This window comes from Enhydra lutris, unplaced genomic scaffold, assembly GCF_002288905.1.
Source record: "Enhydra lutris kenyoni isolate GAN:26980312 unplaced genomic scaffold, ASM228890v2 scaffoldscaffold16, whole genome shotgun sequence".
In the NCBI taxonomy this organism is placed as follows: domain Eukaryota; kingdom Metazoa; phylum Chordata; class Mammalia; order Carnivora; family Mustelidae; genus Enhydra; species Enhydra lutris.
This window is the reverse complement of record NW_019154100.1, coordinates 30,118,820-30,141,287: the sequence shown is the minus strand read 5'-3', so window position 1 is coordinate 30,141,287 and position 22,468 is coordinate 30,118,820. Positions and strand designations below refer to the sequence as shown.

Below are 22,468 nucleotides of genomic sequence, written 5' to 3'. Positions count from 1 at the left end.
TGCCCGATGCGGGACTCGATCCCAGGACCCTGAGATCATGACCTGAGCCGAAGGCAGCGGCTTAACCCACTGAGCCACCCAGGCACCCCACATAGACATTTTAATGGTGGCACGAATTCCTTTTGAAAATCTTTCCAGGGGCACCTGGGTGGCTCAGTGGGTTAAAGCCTCTGCTTTCAGCTCAGGTCATGATCTCAGGGTCCTGGGATTGAGCCCCACATCGGGCTCTCTGCTCAGTGGGGAGCCTGCTTCCTCTCCCCCCGTCTGCCTCTCTGCCTACATGTGATCTCTGTCTGTCAAATAAATAGATAAAATCTTAAAAAAAAAAAATCTTTCCAAAATTTATCCTAGGCAAAGTATTCTTCTCTCACCCCTAGTGGCCAGTCCAAGAGCCAGTGAAAACCCAATATGAAGCCAGTCCCAAAACCAGTAGCCAAAAGTGGCCATTTCCAAAGCACAGTGGGACTGCATCAGCTAATTGATTCGTTCAATAAGTATTGATCGTATCCCCACCACGTGCCAAGACACTGTGCTGGATGCCAGGGGTATGATGGGGAGCAGACCACATATGGTTCCAGCTCTCAGGGAGCTCGGAGGCTGGTGCGGGAGGCCCAGCTGTAGGTGGTCACACAAATATGTGATTGCACATGGTGACAAGGACGAGAGCAGTTCAGGCTGCTGTGAGTGTGTGTAATTGGGGCCATGATCTGGTCTGGGGACTGGGGAGCCTTCTTTGCATGTCTCTGTGCTCACTAGTTTGAGACATTTGTTGGCTGTATAATACCCAGCACCAAGGACCCCAACTCCAGTGTTTAAAGAATCCAGTGTGACCTTGAACACAGAAACAAAGGACAGTGTCCCAGACTATCAGGGGCATGTTTGTGGTAAACCAGGCCAACCAGCAGGGTCAGAGCCCAGCCCTTCTGCGGCCGGGCTGTGGATACCTGTGATACCTGTGGCCGCTGTTAGCTTCTTACTCTTCCTGCCCCTTCCCACTTCCTTCTGCTTCCTTCCCCAGGAGCAAAGGAAAATGCTTCTGCCTGTGATCATTCTTTCAAAAGACATTTCCACTGGTTCCTTTAGCCAACTACTTCGGTAGCTTTTAAAGTATAAGTCACTCTACAGAGCTAGATGTGAACTACATCTTGTGTGATTCTATTTATATGAAACAGCCAGAATGGCAAATTAATAGAGCTAGAAAGCAGATTGGCCATTGCCTAGGGCCAGGGGCAGAGATTCGCTAGAAGTGGGCTTAGGATGGAGAGGTTTTAGAACTGGAGCGTAGTGACATTTGCATAACTTTGTAAATTTACTAAAAACCATTGAGTAGTACACAATGCCTATTGTAAAATATGTGAATTTATGGTATGTAAATTATGTCTTACTAAAGATGTAAAAGATAAAATTCACAAATTTTAAGCAGACCACCAAGTTGGACTGAGTTGGTGGGAAGAGGTTATAAGTGAATTTGGAAATGGGCATGTGTGTCTCGTTTTCGTTAACTGGATTATAATCAAAATCCCAGAAGTATTTTAAAGGAATTTATGGAACAGCCTTTGGTCTGGGGAAGGATCAGCTCCGTCTGGTATAAGCCCAGCCTCTAGCTCAGGTTTGCTGAGCTCCCTGCCCATGTGAGCATGTTACCTGTCTGCTCCCCTGTGAGCAGGTGCTAAGTCAGTGACCCCCAGGTGTCAGCTGGGGACCTGGGGCTGGTGTGCTCTGCGTCGTTGAACAGGGTAGTTTTTCTCTTAGTTTACTCTCTTTGTGCTTTGGCCCGTCTCATTTGTAATCCAGATTGACGTGGACTGTTGAGTCTTCTCACTCAAAGTTTTGGCATTTAGTGTTGAGACTTCCCTTGTTTTCAGAGCAGTGTGATCAGCAAAAGAAAGTGAGAGCAATTTCTTCCTCAGCCACAGGAGTTTCCAGTGCTTGGCCGCCTCAGTCTCGGGAGCCTGCGGCTCTTGATCTGGGGGTGGTGAGTTCCAGCTCCATGCTGGGTGTACAGATAACCTTAAATGAATACATATGTTTTTAAAAAAAAAAGTCTCACTGGGAACGGTCTTCCCTCCGCCACCGTCCAGTGAGCAGGTACACGGAGAAGCTGCGACAGCAACTGACCCGTGATTCCAAGTTCGTCCTGTGCTATGCCCAGAAGGAGGAGCTGCTGCTGGAGGAGACGTACAGTGACACCATCGTGGAGCTGGTGGGCTTCAGCAACGAGAGCCTGGGCCCGCTGGAGAGCCTGAGCTGCCTCCTGGACCACCGCACCGGGGTCCTCAGCGAGCAGGGCGAGACCATCTTCATCTGCGGGGACGCGGGTGTGGGCAAGTCCATGCTGCTGCAGCGGCTGCAGAGCCTGTGGGCTGCGGGGCGGCTGGACACCGAGTTCAAGTTCTTCTTCCACTTCCGCTGCCGCATGTTCAGCTGCTTCAAGGAGGGCGACACACTGTGCCTGCGGGACCTGCTCTTCAAGCATTACTGCTACCCGGAGCAGGACCCCGAGGAGGTGTTCGCTTTCCTGCTGCGTTTCCCCCAGACGGCCCTCTTCACCTTCGACGGCCTGGACGAGCTGCACTCAGACTTCGACCTGAGCAGCGCACTGGACACCTGCTCCCCCTGGGAGCCCGCCCACCCCCTGGTCCTGCTGACCAACCTGCTCAGCGGGAAGCTGCTCAAGGGGGCCGGCAAGCTGCTCACGGCCCGCACGGGCGTGGAGATCCCGCGCCAGCTCCTCCGCAAGAAGGTGCTCCTGCGGGGCTTCTCCCCTAGCCACCTGCGTGCCTACACGAAGAGGATGTTCCCCGAGCGCGCCGTGCAGGAGCGCCTGCTGGCCCAGCTGGAGGCCAACCCCAACCTCTGCAGCCTGTGTGCCGTGCCCCTCTTCTGCTGGATCATCTTCCGCTGTTTCCAGCACTTCCACAGTGTTTGGGAGGGCTCTGCGCAGCTGCCCGACTGCACGGTGACCCTGACCGATGTTTTCCTGCTGGTCACCGAGGTGCACCTGAACAGGACGCAACCCACCAGCCTGGTGCAGCGGAACACGAGAGGCCAGACCGAGACATTCCACGCCGGACGGGGCACCTTGCACTCGCTCGGGCAGGTGGCCCATGGCGGCATGGAGAAGAGCCTCTTTGTGTTCCGCCAGGAGGAGGTGCAGGCAGCTGGGATGCAGGAGGGGGAGCTGCAGCTGGGCTTCCTGCGGGCCGTTCCGGAGCAGGGCCTGGGTGGGGACCAGCAGTCCTACGAGTTTTTCCACATCACCCTCCAGGCCTTCTTTACTGCCTTCTTTCTCGTGGTGGATGACAAGGTGGGCACTGGGCAGCTGCTCAGGTTCTTCCAGGAGTGGGCTCCTGCTGGGGGAGCGGGAGCCGAATCCTGCTATCCCCCCTGTCTCCCCTTCCCGTGCCTGAAGGGCGGTGGCCTGGCAGGGAAGGACCCCTTCAAGAACAAGGATCACTTTCAGTTCACTAACCTCTTCCTGTGCGGGCTGTTGTCTAAGGCCAAACAGAAACTCCTGCGGCACCTGGTGCCCGCCGCTGCCTTGCGGAGAAAGCGCAAGGCCCTGTGGGCACACCTGTTTGCCAGCCTGCAGGCTCACCTGCAGAACCTGCCCCGTGTGAAGTCTGGGGCCTTCAACCAGGTGCAGGCCATGCCCACCTTTGTCTGGATGCTGCGTTGCATCTACGAGACTCAGAGCGAGAAGGTGGGGCAACTGGCGGCCAAGGGCATCTGCGCCAACTACCTCAAGCTGACCTTCTGCAACGTGTGCTCGGCGGACTGCAGTGCCCTCTCCTTCGTCCTGCACCATCTCCGCAAGCGGCTTGCCCTTGACCTGGACAACAACAATCTCAACGACTACGGCGTGCAGGAGCTGCAGCCTTGTTTCAGCCGCCTCACCGTCATCAGGTGAGGACGAGGGGGCCCAGAGAGCAGCTGGTGGGGCCTGGGTGGGCCAGACTCCGGAGACGCCAGAACCAGCCTTTAAGGGGTAGGAGCTCCTGACTTACCCTGGCACTCATGACCATGGGTCTTGGAACACCCAGACCTCTTCTGTTTCAGCGTGACAGAGGGCAAAGAGCACAACTTCCGTGGCAGACGGCCCCGTCTGGGTGTCTTTGAGTGAGTTGCTTAACCTCTCTGATTTCCTCATCTGGAAAAGGGAGATGCTGGTAGCCTAGCAGTTATAGTGATAACAACCAGCATTTATTGAGAATGGGTGAAGTGCATTACAAATTTTACACAATTGACTCTTCCACACTATAAGGTGGGAGGTACTCTTCTCTTCATTCTGGCAAATGAGGAAGTGGAGGTACAGAGATGGTCTCAAGGTCACACATCAGGGCCACGATGGAGCCAGATTCATAAAGATTTATGAGATTTATTGAGATTCATGAGAGGCTCAGAGATAGCCCGTGGATGGTTTTTGACACATGGGAGCTTTTGTGATTGCAGAAAAAGCAGACTCTGTGCTTATCAGCCTCGGTTACTTTCCATGATCAAATCCAGCAGCTTGCCAGGGATCTTAGCACAGAAAGCTGACTCATGAGTGGTTTCCTGTGTGATGGTTTAGAGGAAAGTTAGGCCAGTCTGCTTTCTTCCGTTAGCATTTCTTCTATAAAATACACCTTGTAAATCTCTATGAGGGTTTCAGATCTTGTAACTTGGCTCATGCATTCCTGAGGAGCGGAAGGGATTTGGAACTCGTCCTGGGTACCTGTTACACCAGTGCCACAGTGTACATTTTGTGGGGACATTGGGGTGCAGGGAACCCGAGGCTGCCCTGGCCTGTTCTCTGTGCTCTCAGCCTGGCGCATGCTCACACTCCAGGCGCTTCCTCCCACCCCCCCGCCCCAAGATGGGACACACCAGAATGGTACTTCTGCCCCAGGCAGCTGTCCTGGGGTGAAGTTTTCCTCCACACCAGTAAAGGAGAGAGCAGGAGGAAATGGGCAACTCCAGGGAAGCATTTTGAGCTCCCCGAGACCATCAGTGAGGGTTAACTTCGAGAGTTAATGAATGCTTAGATAGATTACAAGCTTGTTTCTCATGGAAAAGTCCAGAGGAGGGCAGTTCAGGGCTGCTGTGTTGTCTCCACGACCCTCAGGAGCCCAGGCTCTCTTCTGTGTTGCTGCGGCCCTGATGCCCTCACTACTTGATTCCACCTCTTGGCCCAAGATGGCTGCTCATTTCCGGCTGTTCAGTCGACATTCTAGCCACCAGGAAGAAGAAAGGGCAAAGAAGGATGCACCTCGTTCTTTTAAGAAGACCTCTCAACAATTGCTAATGAGACTTCTGCTTAGATTTCATGGGGTAGAACTTAATCCCGCATGCCCAGTTAAAGAAATGGGGGATTCTATTGTTATGAAAGCATAGATATTGGAAGTGACTAGTAGCCTCTGGCACCCTGAGATGGCCATGCAGTGTGTGTATGTCCTGTACCCCACCACCAAAGTGGGCACCATGGGAGTCCTGAGAATGTGACCTGATCATTTTGATGTGGCCTGAAAATCAAACTTTTACTTGTTCAGCCTTTCACTTATTACAGAGAGGTCAGCTTGTGGGCCCAGTTTGGCCCAGGGCTTGTGTTTGTAAATAAAGTTTTATTGGAACACAGCCACACCAATTTGTTTACATATCGGCTGCTTCACACTGCAGAGTGGAGTAGTTGCAAGAGAAACCACACAGCCCGCAGACCTTAAAATATTTGCACTCTGGCTCTTTAGAGAGAAAGTTTGCTGACCCTTGGATTATCATCTCCCCCACCCCTGATACCTCACTGTCAGCCAGCCCTAAGCCTTACTCTGTCCTTCAGCCTCACTTAAATGGTGGGGTGGAAGATTGAAAAAATCATGATAGTTTGTTACATAGATCATTTGGTAGTTAAAATAATATTTCACATTTTAGCCACATCAAAATATCCTGTTGGTATAGGGATTGTGCCGAACAATTCCAGTGAGTGGCTGTTCCTTGCACAGGAGACAGCTGTCATCCTGAAGGCTCTCTTTTCCTGGCCCCCTCTGTGAACGGGCCTTCCGGATGGGGAGGCTGTCGGCATAGTGGGTGAGACCTTTCTGTGTTCCACCTTTTGAAGGGCACTGACTATCTCTGGCCGCACCTGCAAGACGGGGGAAGTGTTCCCTCATCTCTAGAACAGCTCCATGGGGTTCCAAATGCCATGGCCCCTGCTGTGCAGTGAGAACCACAAAGAGGGCCTGGCTGACACAGAGGCCACCCACAAATGATGGGTGTTAGAGCTGGCTGGCCTCACGCGTCCTTTATGTGTCCCTCGTAGCCCTCCTGTTGGGTCGGGGCTGTGCTGTAGCCTTGATGACTGGCGGGTTCTGGGCGGGTTTATTGGCCCTACCATGGTGCGGCTTTTTAGGAGCTATTTGGCTGAGTGCTCTGGCCACCCTCTCAGGGTGCTTATAGCTGAGAAAACTCCGGGACCTACAGGCTTCCACATCCTCGTGACATTTATGCTGCTACTTAGTCAGCAGCTGCCATGATTTCTAACTTTCTTTGCTGTTTCTTTCTTCTTTTTTTTTTTTTTTTCTTCCCAGACTCAGTGTAAACCAGATCACAGACAGTGGGGTGAAGGTGTTGTATGAAGAGCTAACCAAATACAAAATCCTGACCTTCTTAGGGTACGTATTCCTGGACAGTGCCAGGCCAGGGATGTAGCAGTAATACAGAGGAGTGGGGAACAGCCATTTGTAGATGGTTGGGATGATGGCTGAGGCATCAGGAAGCTCCCCGATGGGGAGCTGGGAGTCCTGGGTCCTGCTCTGGGCTCAGCTGGTAGCCCACTCTTTGAGCAAGTCAGGAAATGGGGCAGAACTACAACCTTTTCACTTGTGTTTTGGGATCCTAATATAGGCAAGTGCTTTATGAGTGGTGATTGGGTGTTGCTGAGGATATAGCTGGGGATATGGTGGTGGTGTTTGTTTTAAGGTTTATTTATTTTAGACAGGGAGTGAGCTGAGTAGGGGGAGGGGCAGAGGGAAGGAGAGACTCTTGAGCAGACTCCCTGCGGAGCATAGAGCTGGACATCTGGGGCTTGATCCCGGGACCCTGAGATCATGAGCTGAGCCGAAATCAGGAGTCCGATGCTTAACCAAAGGGCTACCCAGGCGCCCCTGGGGATAGGTTTTATAAATGTTAGGTACAGGTTATGCATTAGATTATGGGCCCATGATCCCTCACCCAGAACCCGGAGGGCAAGACCATCAGAGTTCAGTGTACATGCTGTGGGGTTTTGATATGACTGGTGAGGTCAAGGGCACTATCCTGGTTTCAAATACTTTAGTATTTCTGCAGCAAAAGTTCTGAGTATTCAAAGCAGCCAGGATAAAGACCACAAGTGGTGCCACATCAGTGGCCAGAGTGGTTGTGAAAAGCTTGGGGTTTTCAGAGCCTCTGGGATTTGGAGTGGAAGTGCTGGTGGGCCAGTCCAGCCGGCCTCTGGCCGGTCCTGGCGGAGATGCAGCCTGTCTGCCCCACAGGGCTCCCCTTCCTCCTTGGTGGAGTGGGGTCCCCGGAAGCACATGTTCCCAGGCTGCCTTTCGGCTCAGGAGCTTTATGGGGCTGTGGAACGCTGGAAACCCATCTAGTTACCACTTTCAGCTTCTCTCTGCCTTCTTGTTAATTGTTGGGTGGCAAAATAACTAAGAGGGAGCAGTGAGGTTCCAACATTCAAACGTCTTCCCCTCACGATGCTGCTTGTCATCTTGATAGAACAACATCCACCAGCTGCCACGGGTTGCGCCCTCGGGCACGTGGGCTTGGGGGGATCGCAAGCTGTGGTCCTAAGGCCCCTGTGAGGGAGGCGTGAGTGCTGCTCCTTATTACAGATGCAGGAGCAGAGGCTGGGCTATGGCAGAGCTGGTCTGAACCCCGCCTGTGAGACCCCAGGGCCCCGAACTGCTCTCTGGGTGTCGCTCCTCTCTCCTTCCAGCCCAGACCAGAAATCAGCAGCCGGCACGTACCCACTTTAGAGATGGGCTCGTTACGATGACACTGACCCACGGGAATAAAAGGCGCAGTATAAAGAATATAGTCAGTGATTTTTTTTTGTTTCAGTTTTTATTTCAATGAAAATATTTTAAAACTTGAATTCAATTAATTAACATATATTATTGGTTTCTGAGGTAGAGGTCAGTGATTCATCAATCTTACGTAACACCCAGTGCTCGTTACAGAATGTGCCCTGCTTAATGCCCGTCACCCGGTTACCCTATCCCCCACCTCCCTCCACCCCAACAGCCCTCAGTTTATTTCTTCCACCCCAGCAGCAGGATTTCATTTCTTTTGATGGCTGCATAGTATTCCATTGTGTATATATATACCACTTCTTCTTTATCCATTCATCTGTCGATGGACATCTAGGTTCTTTCCATAGTTTTGCTATTGTGGATATTGCTGCTATAAACATTGGGGTGCATGTGCCCTTTCAGATCAGCACGTTTTTACCTTTGGGGTAAATACCCAATAGTGCGATTGCTGGGTTGTAGGATAGCTCCATTTTCAAGTTTTTGAGGAACCTCCATACTGTTTTCTAGAGTGGCTGCCCCCAGCTTGCATTCCCACCAACAGCGTAGGAGGGTTCCCCCTAGTCAGTGACATTGAGAGAGCATCGTCTGGTGACAGATGGTGGCTACACTTGTGGTAAATGTAGCATAACTTATTAACTTGTGGATTCACTATGTTGTACACCTGAAATTAATGTAACGCTGTGTCAACTATACTAAAAAAAAAAAAAAAAAGCCAAGATTGGGGTCCTGAAGTCTCATGCGGTGCTTTCTCTCGAAGCCTGTACAACAACCAGATCACTGATGTGGGAGCCAGGTACATCGCCAGGATCCTGGACGAGTGCAAAGGCCTCACGCACCTCAAGTAAGTGGGGTGTGCAGCAGGTTATTCAGTAGCCTGTGTGTCACCCCTTCATTATCCAAACAAAGTGCACATGTCCCCATAAAGAGCGCTCGCCCTAACGCTTGCCCAGAGCCACACCGGTCAGATGAAGAGGCCGGCATGTGGAAGGTCAGCTGCACGCATGGAGGAATCCTGGCCCGACAGGGAGGCTCTGGTTTCCACAGGGCCAGGTAAGGGTCTGGCTTCTGGTTCACGGACGGGCCTTTCAGCTGTGTCCTCACACGGTGGAAAGGGAGGCAGGGGAGCTCTGTGGGGCCTCTTATAAATCCCTCATCCCATTCACGACAGCTTTGTCCTTGTGACCTCATCGCCTCCAAGAGCCCTGCCTTCTATTACCATCTCCTGAGGGCTTAGAGTTTCAGCATATGGATTTTGGGGGGACACAAACATTCAGATATGGCACCCATCTAGTTGCCAGTATGAGCTTGGTCCTTGGCCCTGTCACACACATGCTCTGCCAGAGGTGACTGGGCACCGGGCTCAGAGGAGCCCCTGGTGGTCCCCTGGTGAGGGGGACGCACACTTGGCCACTTGCAGAGGAGATGGGACCCTCCCCGCTCTGCTGATGGAAATGAGTGACACTCTGAAGGCCCTTTAAAGAACCACCCCAGGAAAGCTAGGGCCCCAAAGTTTCAGCAGAGACAGCGACCACCTTCTGGAGAGGAGTCCAATGGCTCTCTCTAGGGCAGTGGGTCGCTCCTCGAGAGGAAGCCGGGAGCATGGGCACTGTAGGTCCCAGGAGAATGGGGGCAGAAAAGGCCCTGTGTGGGAGAGGAGGGTGCTGACGGTGGAGTCCCCCCTCTACTGGGCGCTGACCTGTGCATGGCTCTCTCTGCAGACTGGGGGAGAACAAAATAACGAGTGAAGGAGGAAAGTGCCTGGCTGTGGCTGTGAAGAACAGCAAATCAATCTTTGAAATTGGGTGAGTGGAGGCAAACGCGTATGTGTGTGTGTTACACATGCTGTTGTGTGTATGAGCGTGCCAGCTGCTGTTCACGGACATAAATATACCAAAAGTCCAAGGATGGACTGCACCTTCCCTTGCACACACTTTTTTTTTTTTTTTTTTTTAATAGAGATCACAAGTAGGCAGAGAGGCAGGCAGAGAGAGAGAGGAAGGGAAGCAGGCTCTCCGCTGAGGAGAGAGCCCGACGCGGGGCTCGATCCCAGGACCCTAAGACCATGACCTGAGCCGAAGGCAGAGGCTTAACCCACTGAGCCACCCAGGCGCCCCCCCTTGCACACACTTTTATTACATTAATGTGGAAGTCCTTTATTCTCACCGCCAACAAACAGAGGGAGCCATCTGGTCCTATGTGGGAAATTTCCACAGGCACACCGTCTTCTATTTGGCAATGTTCTATAGTCCCTGGAGGCTTTTTTTTTTTTTAAGATTTTATTTATTTGACAGAGAGAGCATAAACAGGGAGGGGGGCAGAGGCAGAGGGAGAAGCAGATTCCCTGCTGAGCAGGGAGCCCAATGTGAGTTTTGATTCCAGAACCCAGTGATCATGACCTGAGCCGAACAAAAGTAGATGCTTAACTGACGGAGCCACCCAGGTGCTGAGGTCTTTTTTTTTTTTTTTAATTTAGTTTTTTATTGTGGTAAAATACATATAACAGTTACCGTCTTAACCATTTGTAGGGGTTCAGTTCAGGGACGTTACGTAGCCTCATCGTGCGAACTTCGCCTCCGTCCATCCCACAGCTCTTCTCATCTTGCAAAAAAGCTCTCTACCCATTACACCCTGACACCCTCCTCCTCTCCCTCCACCCGCCTCCTGCCTCCCTCCCTCTGTCCCGGTGGCTTTGACTTCCACGGGTACCTCACAGAAGTGGAGCCGTACAGTATTTGTGTCTGTGTGACTGGCTTACTTCGCTCGACCCAGGGTTCTCAAGGCTCATCCACATGGTCGCTTGTGCTGGAATTTCCTTTCTTCTTCAGTCTGAGTAGCAGTCCACTGTATGGACGTGCCACATTTTGTTCGTCCGTCTGTCAGTGGACACTTGGGTGGCTTCTGCATTTTGGCTCTCATGAGCCATGTTAGGAACATGGTTGTACAGAGGTCTCTTCGATTTCTTTTGGCTGTATATCCAGAAGTGGAGTTGTTGGATCAGCCGGTAATTCTGTTTTGAGGTTTTTGAGGAAGTGCCACCCTGTTTCCCACAGCCATGCACAAGGGTTCCAGATTGTCCACATCCTGGCCAACACTTGTTACTCTCTTTTCTTTTGATAGTAACCATTCTAACAGATATGGGGTGGTATCTCACTGTGGTTTGGATCCTGGAACCTTCTTAAACCTTTTTATATTGTTATAATTTTTATATGATTATAAAAGAAACAGATAATTTTATCTATAAACTATGAAAAATATGCTAAAAATCATCTCAGAAATATTGTCAACGTTTGAGGTCAGCTAAACTTTCTTGCTCTCACATGCAGGTGTGTGCTCTTTTTTTTTTAATATAGCAAAGGTCAAAGTGTATGTACAGAATTTTACTTTTTCTTTTACTATTTTTATTAACATATAATGTATTATTTGCCCCAGGGGTACAGGTCTGTGAATTGTCAGGCTTAAACATTTCACAGCACTCACCATAGCACATACCTTCCCCAATGCCCATAACACAACCACCCTCTCCATACCCGCCTCCCCCCAGCAACCCTTGGTCTGTTTTGTAAGATTAAGAGTCTCTTATGGTTTGTCTCCCTCCTGATCCCATCTTGTTTCATTTTTTCCTTCCCTACCATCAAGCTCCCCACTTTGCCTCTCAAATTCCTTATATCAGGAAGATCATATGATAGTTGTCTTTCTCTGATTGACTTACTTCGCTCAGCATAATACCCTCTAGTTCCATTCACGTCGTTGCAAATGGCAAGATTTTATTTCTTTTGATGGCTGCATAGTATTCCATTGTGTGTGTGTGTGTGTGTGTGTGTGTGTGTGTGTGTATCACATCTTCTTTATCCATTCATCTGTTGATGGACATCTAGGCTCTTTCCATAGTTTGGCTATTATGGACATTGCTGCTATAAGCATTCGGGTGAACATGCCCCTTCGGATCATTACATTTGTATCTTTAGGGTAAATACCCAGTAGTGGGATTGCTGGATCGTAGGGTAGCTCTATTCTCAACTTTTTGAGGAACCTTCATACTGTTTTCCAGAGTGGCTGCACCAGCTCGCATTCCCACCAACAGTGTAGGAGGGTTCCCCTTTCTCCATATCCTCTCCAACATCTGACGTTTCCTGACTAATTTTAGCCATTCTGATTGGTGTGAGTTGGTATCTCACTGTGGTTTCAATTTGTATGTCCCTGATGCCAAGTGATTTTGAGCACTTTTTCATGTGTCTGTGAGCCATCTGGATGTCTTCTTTGCAGAAATGTCTGATCATGTTCTTTGCCCATTTCTTGATTGGATTATTTGTTCTTTGGGTGTTGAGTTTGCTGAGCCCTTTATAGATTTTGGATACTAGCCCTTTATCTGATATATTGCTTGCAAATATCTTCTCCCATTCTGTTGGTTGTCTTTTGGTTTTGTTGACTGTTTCCTTTGCTGTGCAAAAGCTTTTGATCTTGATGATGTCCCAATAGTTCATTTTTGCCCTTGCTTCCCTTGCCTTTGGCGATGTTTCTAGGAAGAAGTTGCTGCGGCTGAGGTCGAAGAGGTTACTGTCTGTGTTCTCTTCAAGGATTTTGATGTATTCCTGTCTCACATTGAGGTCTTTCATCTATTCTGAGTCTATCTTTGTGTGTGGTGTAAGGAAAGTTTCATTCTGCATGTGGATGTCCAATTTTCCCAACACTATTTGTTGAAGAGACAACATTCTTTTTTCCATTGGACATTTTTTCCTGCCTTTTTCTTTTCTTTTTTTCCATTGGACATTCTTTCCTGCTTTGTTGAAGATTAGTTGACCATAGAGTTGAAGATCTATTTCTGGGCTCTCTATTCTGTTCCACTGATCTATGTGTCTGTTTTTGTGCCAGTACCATACTGTCTTGATGATGACAGCTTTGTAATAGAGCTTGAAGTCTGGAATTGTGATGCCACCAACTTTGGCTTTCTTTTTCAACATTATTCTGCCTATTTGGGGTCTTTTCTAGTACCAAATAAATTTTAAGATTATTTGTTCCATTTCTTGGAAAAAAATTGATGGTATTTTGATAGGGATTGCATTAAATGTGTAGATTGCTTTAGGTAGTATACACATTTTCAAAATATTTGTTCTTCCAATCCATGAGAATGGAACATTTTCCCATTTCTTTGTGTCTTCCTCAATTTCTTTCTTTATAGGAAGTACTTTATAGCTTTCTGAGTACAGATTCTTTGCCTCTTTGGTTAGGTTTATTCCTAGGTATCTTACAGTTTTGGGTGCAATTGTAAATGGGATTGACTCCTTAATTTCTCTTTCTTCTGTCTTGCTGTTGGTGTATAGTAATGCAACTGATTTCTGTGCATTGATTTTATATCCTGACACTTTACTGAATTCCTGTATGAGTTCTAGCAGTTTTGGAGTAGAGTCTTCTGGGTTTTCCACATATAGTATCATATCATCTGCAAAGAGTGATAGTTTGATTTCTTCTTTACTGATTTGGATGCCTTTAATTTCTTTTTGTTGTTTGATTGCTGAGGCTAGGATTTCCAGTACTATGTTGAATAGCAGTGGTGATAGTGGACATCCATACCATGTTCCTGACCTTAGGGGAAAATCCTCAGTTTTTCCCCATTGAAAATGATACTTGCTGTGGGTTTTCATGGATGGCTTTGATGATATTGATCGCTATCCCTACACTTTGAAGAGTTTTGATCAAGAAAGGATGCTGCACTTTGTCAAACGCTTTTTTAGCATCTATTGAGAGTATCATATGGCTCTTGTTCTTTCTTTTATTCTTGTATCACATTGATTGATTTGCAGATGTTGAACCAACCCTGCAGCCCAGGAATAAATCCCACTTGGTCATGGTGAATAATCCTTTTAATGTACTGTTGGATCCTATTGGCTAGTATTTTGGTGAGAATTTTCGCATCTGTGTTCATCAAGGATATTAGCCTGTAATTCTCTTTTTTGATGGGATCCTTGTCTGGTTTTGGGATCAAGGTGATGCTGGCCTCATAAAATGAGTTTGGAAGTTTTCCTTCCATTTGTATTTTTTGGAACAGTTACAAGAGAATAGGTATTAATTCTTCTTCAAATGTTTGGTAGAATTCCCCTGGGAAGCCGTCTAGCCCTGGGCTCTTGGGAGATTTTTGATGACTGCTTCAATCTCTTACTGGTTATAGGTATGTTCAAGTTTTCTATTTCATCTGGCTCAGTTTTGGTAGTTTATATATCTCTAGGAATGCATCCATTTCTTCCAGATTTTCAAATTTGCTTGTGTATAGTTGCTCATAAATGTTCTTATAATTGTTTGTATTTCTTTGGTATTGGTTGTGATCTCTCTTCTTTCATTCGTGAGTTTATTTATTTGGGTCCTTTCTCTTTTCTTTTTGATAAGTCTAGCCAGGGGTTTATCAATCTTATTAATTCTTTTGAAGAACCAGCTCCTAGTTTCATTGATCTGTTCTACTGTTCTTTTGGTTTCTATTTCTTTTATTTCTGCTCTGATCTTTATTATTTCTCTTCTCCTGCTGGGTTTAGGCTTTCGTTGCTGTTCTCTCTCTGGCTCCTTTAGGTGTAGGGTCAGTTTGTGTACTGGAGACCTTTCTTGTTTCTTGAGAAAGGCTTGTATTGCTATATACTTTCCTCTCAGGGCCACCTTTGCTGTGTCCCACAGATTTTCAACATTTGTGTTTTCATTTTCATGTGTTTCCATGAATTTTTTCAATTCTTTAATTTCCTTGTTGACCCATTCATTCTTTAGTAGGATGCTCATTAGCCTCCATGATTTGAGTTCTTTCCAACTTTCCTCTTGTGATTGAGTTCTAGCTTCAGAGCATTGTGGTCTGAAAATACGCAGGGAATGATCCCAATCTTTTGTTACCAGTTGAGACCCTATTTGTGACCCAGGATGTGATCTTTTCTGGAGAATGTTCCATGTGCACTAGAGAAGAAGTTGTATTCTGTTGCTTTGGGATGGAATGTTCTGAATATATTTGTGATGTCCATCTGGTCCAGTGTGTCATTTAAGGCCTTTATTTCCTTTTTGATCTTTTGCTTGGATGAAATGTCCATTTCAGTGAGGGAGGTGTTAAAGTACCCTACTATTATTGTATTATTGTCAATGTGTTTCTTTGATTTTGTTGCTAGTTGGTTTATATAGTTGGCTGCTCACATGTTAGGGGCATAGATATTTAAAATTGTTAGATCTTCTTGTTGGACAGACCCTTTAAGTATGATATCGTCTCCTTCCTCATCTCTTATTATAGTCTTTGGTTTAAAATCTAATTTATCTGATATAAGGATTGCCACCCCAGCTTTCTTTTGATGTCCATTAGCATGGGAAGTTGTTTTCCACCCCCTCACTTTAAGTTGGGAGGTGTCTTTGGGTCTAAAATGAGTTTCTTGTAGACAGCATATTGATGGATTTTGTTTTTTTAAATCCATTCTAATACTCTGTGTCTTTTGATTGGGGCATTTAGCTCATTTACATTCAGGATAACTACTGAAAGATATTAATTTAGTGCCATTATATTGCCTGTACAATGACTGTTACTCTATATTGTCTCTGTTCCTTTCTTGTCTACTACTTTTAGGCTCTCTCTTTGTTTAGAGGACCCCTTTCAATATTTCCTATAGGGCTGGTTTGGTGTTTGCAAATTCTTTTAATTTTTGTTTGTCCTGGAAGCTTTTTATCTCTGCTTCTATTTTCAATGATAGCCTAGCTGGATATAGCACTCTTGGCTTCATATTTTTCTCATTTAATGCTCTGAATGTATCATGCCAGTTCTTTCTGGCCTGCCAGGTCTCTGTGGATAAGTCTGCTGCCAATCTAATATTTCTACCACTGTATGTTAACAGACCTCTTCTCCTGAGCCGCTCTCAGGATTTTCTCTTTGTTTTATTATTAGATGATGGGGTGTGGACCTATTTTTATTGATTTTTGAGGAGGGTTCTCTGTGCCTCCTAGATTTTGATGCTTGATCCCTTTGCCATATTAGGAAAATTCTCTATAATAATTCTCTCCAATATACCTTCTGCCCCTATCTCTCTTTCTTCTTCTTCTGGAATCCCAATTATTCTAATATTGTTTCATCTTATGGTATCACTTACATCTTGAATTTTCCCTTCATGGTCCAGTAGCTGTTTGTCTCATTCTGCTCAGCTTCTTTATTCTCTGCATTTGGTCTTCTATATCACTAATTCTCTCTTCTGCCTCTTTTATCCTAGCAGTAAGAGCCTCCATTTTTTATTGCACCTCATTAATAGTTTTTTTGTTTGTTTCAAATGGGTTAGATTTTAGTTCTTTTATTTCTCCAGAAAGGGTTCCTCTAATAATTTTACCCTTTTTCATTCAGTCTCTTATCACGAGTAGTTTTCCACTCTTTTAAAATTCGATACCATTCAGTTGTATAGTACACATACTTTTCCTTTTTTATTTAAATTCCATTAACATATAGTATATTATTAGTTTCAGGAATAGAATTTAGTGGGTCATCACTTACATCCAATACCCAGTACTCATCACAAGTGCCCTCCTTAATGCCCATCACCCATCCAGCCCACCCCCCCCCCCCCAACTCCTTCCTACCCACCTCCTTCCAGCAAACTGAGGTTTGTTCTCTGTAGTTAAAAGACTATTTCATGGCTTGCCTCTCTCCCCCTGCCCATGTTCATTTGTTTTGTTTCTTAAATTCCACATGAGTGAAATCATATGGTATTTGTCTTTCTCTGACTTATTTCATCTAGCATTATACTCATTAGCTCCATCCACATTGTTGCAAATGACTAAGTTTCATTCTTTCTGATGGCTAAGTAATATTCCTGTGTGGGGGGGTGGGTGTGTACGTGTAAACACCACATCTTCTTTATCCATTCTTCAGTCGATAGACATTTGGGCTCTCTCCATAGTTTGGCCATTGTTGATAATGCTGCTGTAAACATTGGGACACATGTACCCTTTTGAATCAGTATTTTATATCCTTTGGATAAAAACCTAGTAGTGCAACTGCTGGATCAGAGGGTAGTTCTACTTCTAACTTTTTTTTTTTAAGATTTTATTTATTTTAAAAAATATATTTTATTTATTTATTTGACAGAGCACAAGCAGGGGGAGTGGCAGGCAAAGGGAGAGAGGGAGAAGCAGGCTCCCTGCAGAGCAGGGAGAGCCTGATATGGCCCTCGATCCCAGGAACCTGGGGTCATGACCTGAGCCAAAGGCAGTGGCTTAACCAACTGAGCCACCCAGGTGCCCCTATTTTTAACTTTTTGAGGAAACTCCACCCTGTTCTCCACAGTGGCTGCACCAGCCTGCATTGCCACCAAGAGTTCAAGAGGGTTTCCCATTCCCCACATCCTCCTCAAATACACATGCTTTTTATGCAAAACACTGAGAACTCATTGCAGGGCTCTAGTTTCTCCAGTCTCCTGTTTCCCGGGAGGGATGGTAGGGATGATGGCGGGTGGCTGATGCAGTGACAGTCTGTTGCCTCAGCAGCCCCAGGTCTGCTGTGCGTGGGCCTGGTGCTCCGTGCTTTCAGCCTAATAACAACGGCTGTCCCTTGCTGTAGACCAGGCGCTCTTCTGAGTGCTTTGCATACAGTCACTAACTTAATCCCCACAACAGCTCTAGGAGGAAATGTTCTTATGAGCCCCATTTTACAGATGTAGGAGACAAAGTTCCAAGAGATAATGTAATTCACATAATCTTAAATCCAGATAAAATCCAGTTAAAATGGGAGCCCAGCCTCCTGCCTCGCAGAACCTTGCAGGTTATCTGCACTGAGGAGGGAGGGCATGGGGCTTCATCACTGCAGTTCCCCGCCTGGACCCCCAGACCACGAGAGCCCACTAGCATGCTGGAGCAGAGGCCTCTTCACCTAAAAGCAGCATTGGTAGTGAGGGTTCTGAGGGTGCTTCCTGATCTTTGCTTCTTGGAAGACCGTCCCTGTCCTCACGAATGTCTCGGACCCCTGCAGAGGATCAGATGGATGCTGGCGGTCAGCACCCCTACAAGCTCCCTTTTAGGCTGCCGCCAACCCGTATCCTCTGTGGGAGCATTTCTGGGACAGTCGTGTGCTCAGGCCCTTTGATGGCTCTCTGAAAGCCCATGGGGATCTTAGTCTTCTAATTGGGCAACTACCTGATGGGCTTCTGTTCCCAAGGCTTCTGCTTCGCTTATCCCTACATTTCCCTTCACATTTGAAACCTAGAGCAGCTTCGATAAGGGTCCTCTGTGGGAATCTTCTCCAGCCCAAAGCTCCCAAGACAGAGCAAAGACCTCTTCCTGGGACTATACAGCAAGTGTGGCCACCGACAGAAAGTCAGGGTTGTGCATGAGCTCATGTTCACGGTCTTGCCTCTTCCTTCAGGATGTGGGGCAACAGAATCGGTGATGAAGGAGCAAAGGCCTTCGCGGAGGCTCTGAGGAACCACCCCAGCCTGACCAACCTGAGGTAACTCCTGCTTTCTGAGACCCGCTGGCCCCGGGGTCCAACTTGGGCAGTCCGCGTGCCTCCTGCTTTGCCAGCAGGAGGAGCCAAGGGGAGGAAGATGGTTGGCTTTCCAAATGAAGAAGGTATTTGTGTCTGATTTTTCTTCTGTAAACAGTTCTGTGGACATGTAAGAGGCATAGCACATTACTGTTCAGCTCAGCCACTTGTCATGTGTACACAGCAATGTAACTGCCACCCGGATCGAGACCAAGGACTTTGCCAGCCCCTCAGTGGTCTCTCTAGGCTCCTTGGCGGTGGGGAAATGGGGAGGCATTCTCAAGTCCACATAACCTTCCTCATTCCCAGGATGGTGCTGAGACAGAGGGAAACCTTCTTCTCTGTGAAGACCTACTCCTCCCTGGCCTACTTTCAGTCCTCTGCCCAAGTCTCAGAGCCTCGGGTGTCTCCCTATTGCCCGGGTTCTTCTTAACACCGAGAAAGAAATCCCAGACAGTGGGGGCAATAGCAGTTTCTTCTTCACGAGAACAGAGGACGCTTCTCTAGGTCTCACTCATGGGAAGAAGGGTCAGCCGCCTGAAGCAGAGCCCTCCCAGCCCCTGCTGTGCTTGGGACCCACTGGTTCCACTTCCTGTCTGACCTCTCCTTGAGTGGTCTTATGGCAATCCTCATGCTCACAGTGTGGGCTCTGGAGCAACAAAGCTGAGGCCACTGCTGGCCATGCTGAGCACTTCTGCTTCCTTCGTGGGCAGGGGCCACCTCCAGGCAGCATCTTCCACGTGTTTCTGTTGCTGAAGCCAAAGCCAAATGTAGACATGTCTCTAATGATTGACCCCACATGTTTTCCTTCCTAGCCTTGCATTCAACGGCATCTCCAGAGAAGGAGGAAAGAGCCTCGCACAGGCCCTGGAGCAGAACACCTCTCTGAGAATATTCTGGTAATAACCAGAGTCCTCTTGAAATGTTGGGTCTCAGGGATTATTCCAAAGCCTGGAATCTTAACTGAAAAGCTGCCTTTTAATTAAAAAGTTTCTAGGTCTTTCCTCAGTGTTGCGTCAATAATTTAATTTCCTCCTAGAAGAAAAAAAAGCTATTCCTAGCAGCACAGACAAGTACAGAGGGGGAAGCGGGCCCCAGGAGCATGGGTTTGACCTTAGCCGCCTTTGCCAACCTAGACCTCAGGAAAACCCGAAGCCTGGTCATTCTGGCAGGATGATCCTCAGAGCACCTTCAGATAGCATTTGCAGAGTCCAGTTTTGATGCACTTGGCTCAGACTCTTCTCCCTTCCTCCCCATGCAGCCCCATCACAGTCTGGCCCTTCATGGTCCAGCTCACCAGTCACCAGAAGCCCACATTCCTCACTCCCTCTCTGTCCTCCAGGGGTAATAATTTAGAATATGTTGCCTTCTGACAGGGCTTTTAAATTTTGTTTTTGTCTTTCCTTTTGTCATTTACTCTTTTATTTATTTGAACTTTTATTTACTTGCCAGTATCATAAATTCCTTATGGGTGAGGGAATTGTATTAGGGCTCAGGGCACCTGAGGTAATCAGCTGAGTTCATTAATATTGACAATATCATCATTTTGAGAGTTCTACTAGACCTGCTGGCCAGTAAATACATTTTCAGTTCTTTTCCTCTAAAAATAAAATCTTTAAAAAATACTTTGAAATATTTTTAAAAACACTGTAAGGAAGTCAAAAAGTAGGAAGTGAAAAGAACTACCTCCCTCGTGTTTTCCAGATAGAACCTTTTCCTTCTAGCATTTGAATGAATATTCATATACATTGTATATATATATATATATATATATATATTTTTTTTTTTTTTTTTTTTTTTTTTTTTTTTTTTTTCCTTACAAAATAGAATAGTATTGAGCAAGCGGCTTTTACAAAATATCTTGGGGCATCTGGGTGGCTCAGTCAGTTAAGCCCAACTCTTGATTTTGGCTCAGGTCATGATCCCAGGGTTGTGAGATCAAACCCTGTGTGAGGCTCTGCATTTAGTGCAGAGTCTGCTCGAGACTCTCTCCCCCACTTCTGCCCCTCCCCCCGTGCGTGTGATCTCTCTCTCTCTCAAATAAATAAATCTTTTAAAAAAAATCTTAACGATGCATTGTCCGCATTTTACATGTCCTTTCTTGTCAGGATCTCTCCGTCTCAACACTGCTGACATTTTGGTCCAAATCCCTCTTGTGAGGGGCTGTCCTGTTCGTTACAGGATATTTAGCAGAATCCTGGGCACCCACTCTTTAGATACCTGCAGTAGCCTCCAACTGTGGTGATCAAAAATGTCTCCAGATGTTGACAAATGTCCGCTAGACAAAAGTACCCTGTTGAGTACCACTGCTCTGCGTGGACAGTAGTAATGTTAGAACCAAGCATCGCTGGAGTGCTGAAGTACTGACTGTATGCCATGCAGTCTTCTCACCCTTTTATTATTTGTTTGTTTGCTTGTTTGTTTTTTGAGAGAGAGAGTGGGGGAGAGAGAGTGTCGGGGGGAGGGGCAGAGGAGGAGAGAGAGAGAGAATCTTAAGCAGGGTCCACGTTCAGTGCACAGCCCGACGCGGGGCTCAACGTCATAACCCTGAGATCGTGACCTGAGCCAAAATCGACCGTCAGACGCTTAACCAACTGAGCCACCCAGGCACTCCTATTCTCAGCCTCTTATATGTGTTCCCTCACCCTCACAGCCCCCCCATAATGTCTATACTGTGACTGTTCACCCTTATTTCTCTGGTGAGAAAACTCTGGTGCAGAGAAGTTCAACCACCAGCTCGAGGTTGTCCTGCTAGTGTGTGACACACATGGGACATGCCTGGCTCCAGAGGACTCTTAAATATGTTCTTCTGCCTCATTCTCTCTACCTCATTCCCTCTAAAGGCTGCGTGACATCCCACTGAATGGATGTTTGCCACTTAGCTGCCCAGCAGCCTCTGCTGATGCTGACTGGCGCTCACACTTCACGTTCCGACCAATCCCGCTGTGGGCGACACTGCGTGCACAGGTCCTCGTGTGCACCTCTTTGCACACTGCAGGGTCAGTGTCCAGAAGTGCCACTGTGGGCTTAAAGTATAACACACTTAAAATTCAGATAGACGCGGCCAAATTGCCCTTTGAGGGATGATTTTTTTTAAAGTTCTGTTTCATTCTTCTTCTTTAGTTATTCTTCCATCCGCTGGCACAACAGGGTCCAATCCCGTTTACATCCGGGAGCTTCTAGTCCTCCGTGCTTTGTCCAGACCACTTCTGGTTTTAAGAAGAGCTGAGAGACTTCCTGAACTTTGAGTTCCTTAATTTGGGTCCTTCACAGTGGGTGTCAGAACAGAGCTGTTGAGCACCTTTTAACGTATAGATGGCAGGCTTTTCTGAGTCTTCCTGCAACTTGCCTTGGGAACAGGCTCTCAGTGGTGTCTGGGGCTGGAAGAAGCCTGGGAAGCGGGCACTGTCCCCTGTCTTCTGTGGGATCTGAGACCCCCAGAAAAGGTGGAGTGGGGGGAGCATGGGTTCTGTAGAGCAGCAGAGCGAAGAAGTAGGAGCTTGGGTACAGGATTTGCACAAGAAATGAATCCCCCTTTATTGTCTATGGGGCTCAGAGGCTGGGATTGGGACCTGTTTGCTCAGTTCAGCAAGTGATGAGCAGCCTAAGCTGGAGAGATCCGGGCTGGGATCCCACTTCTGAGAACTCATTTTACAAATGTGTGCCAGATAGGGCTCTCCTGAGTAAATGCTTCTTTCTTTTCTAGGCTCACCAAAAATGAACTGGATGACGAAGTGGCAGAGAGCCTGGCAGAGATGTTGAAAGTCAACCAGACGTTGAAACATTTATGGTAACTCAGCAAACCTCAGAATTTCAGGCTGTGCTACTTTTAGAGCCTGTTTTTTGAGATGAGGCTCCTGGTTGGCACAGTCAGTAAAGCATGAGACTGCTGTCTTGGGGTTTTGAGTTCAGGCCCCGTGTTAGGTGTAGAGCTTACTTATAAAAT

At 47.4% G+C, this 22,468-nt stretch overlaps 1 protein-coding gene across 1 annotated transcript in view; it reads left to right on the top strand.

The window, feature by feature from the left end:
- LOC111147440 (nucleotide binding oligomerization domain containing 1) overlaps window positions 1-22,468 on the top strand; it is a 64,761-nt gene that overhangs the window by 25,014 nt on the left and 17,279 nt on the right. The window contains exons 4-10 of the mRNA XM_022503450.1: window positions 2,082-3,906; window positions 6,561-6,644; window positions 8,809-8,892; window positions 9,770-9,853; window positions 18,403-18,486; window positions 19,338-19,421; window positions 22,229-22,312. Of these exons, the coding sequence (XP_022359158.1) occupies window positions 2,082-3,906; window positions 6,561-6,644; window positions 8,809-8,892; window positions 9,770-9,853; window positions 18,403-18,486; window positions 19,338-19,421; window positions 22,229-22,312 (2,329 nt within the window). The remainder of the gene's footprint in view (window positions 1-2,081; window positions 3,907-6,560; window positions 6,645-8,808; window positions 8,893-9,769; window positions 9,854-18,402; window positions 18,487-19,337; window positions 19,422-22,228; window positions 22,313-22,468) is intronic.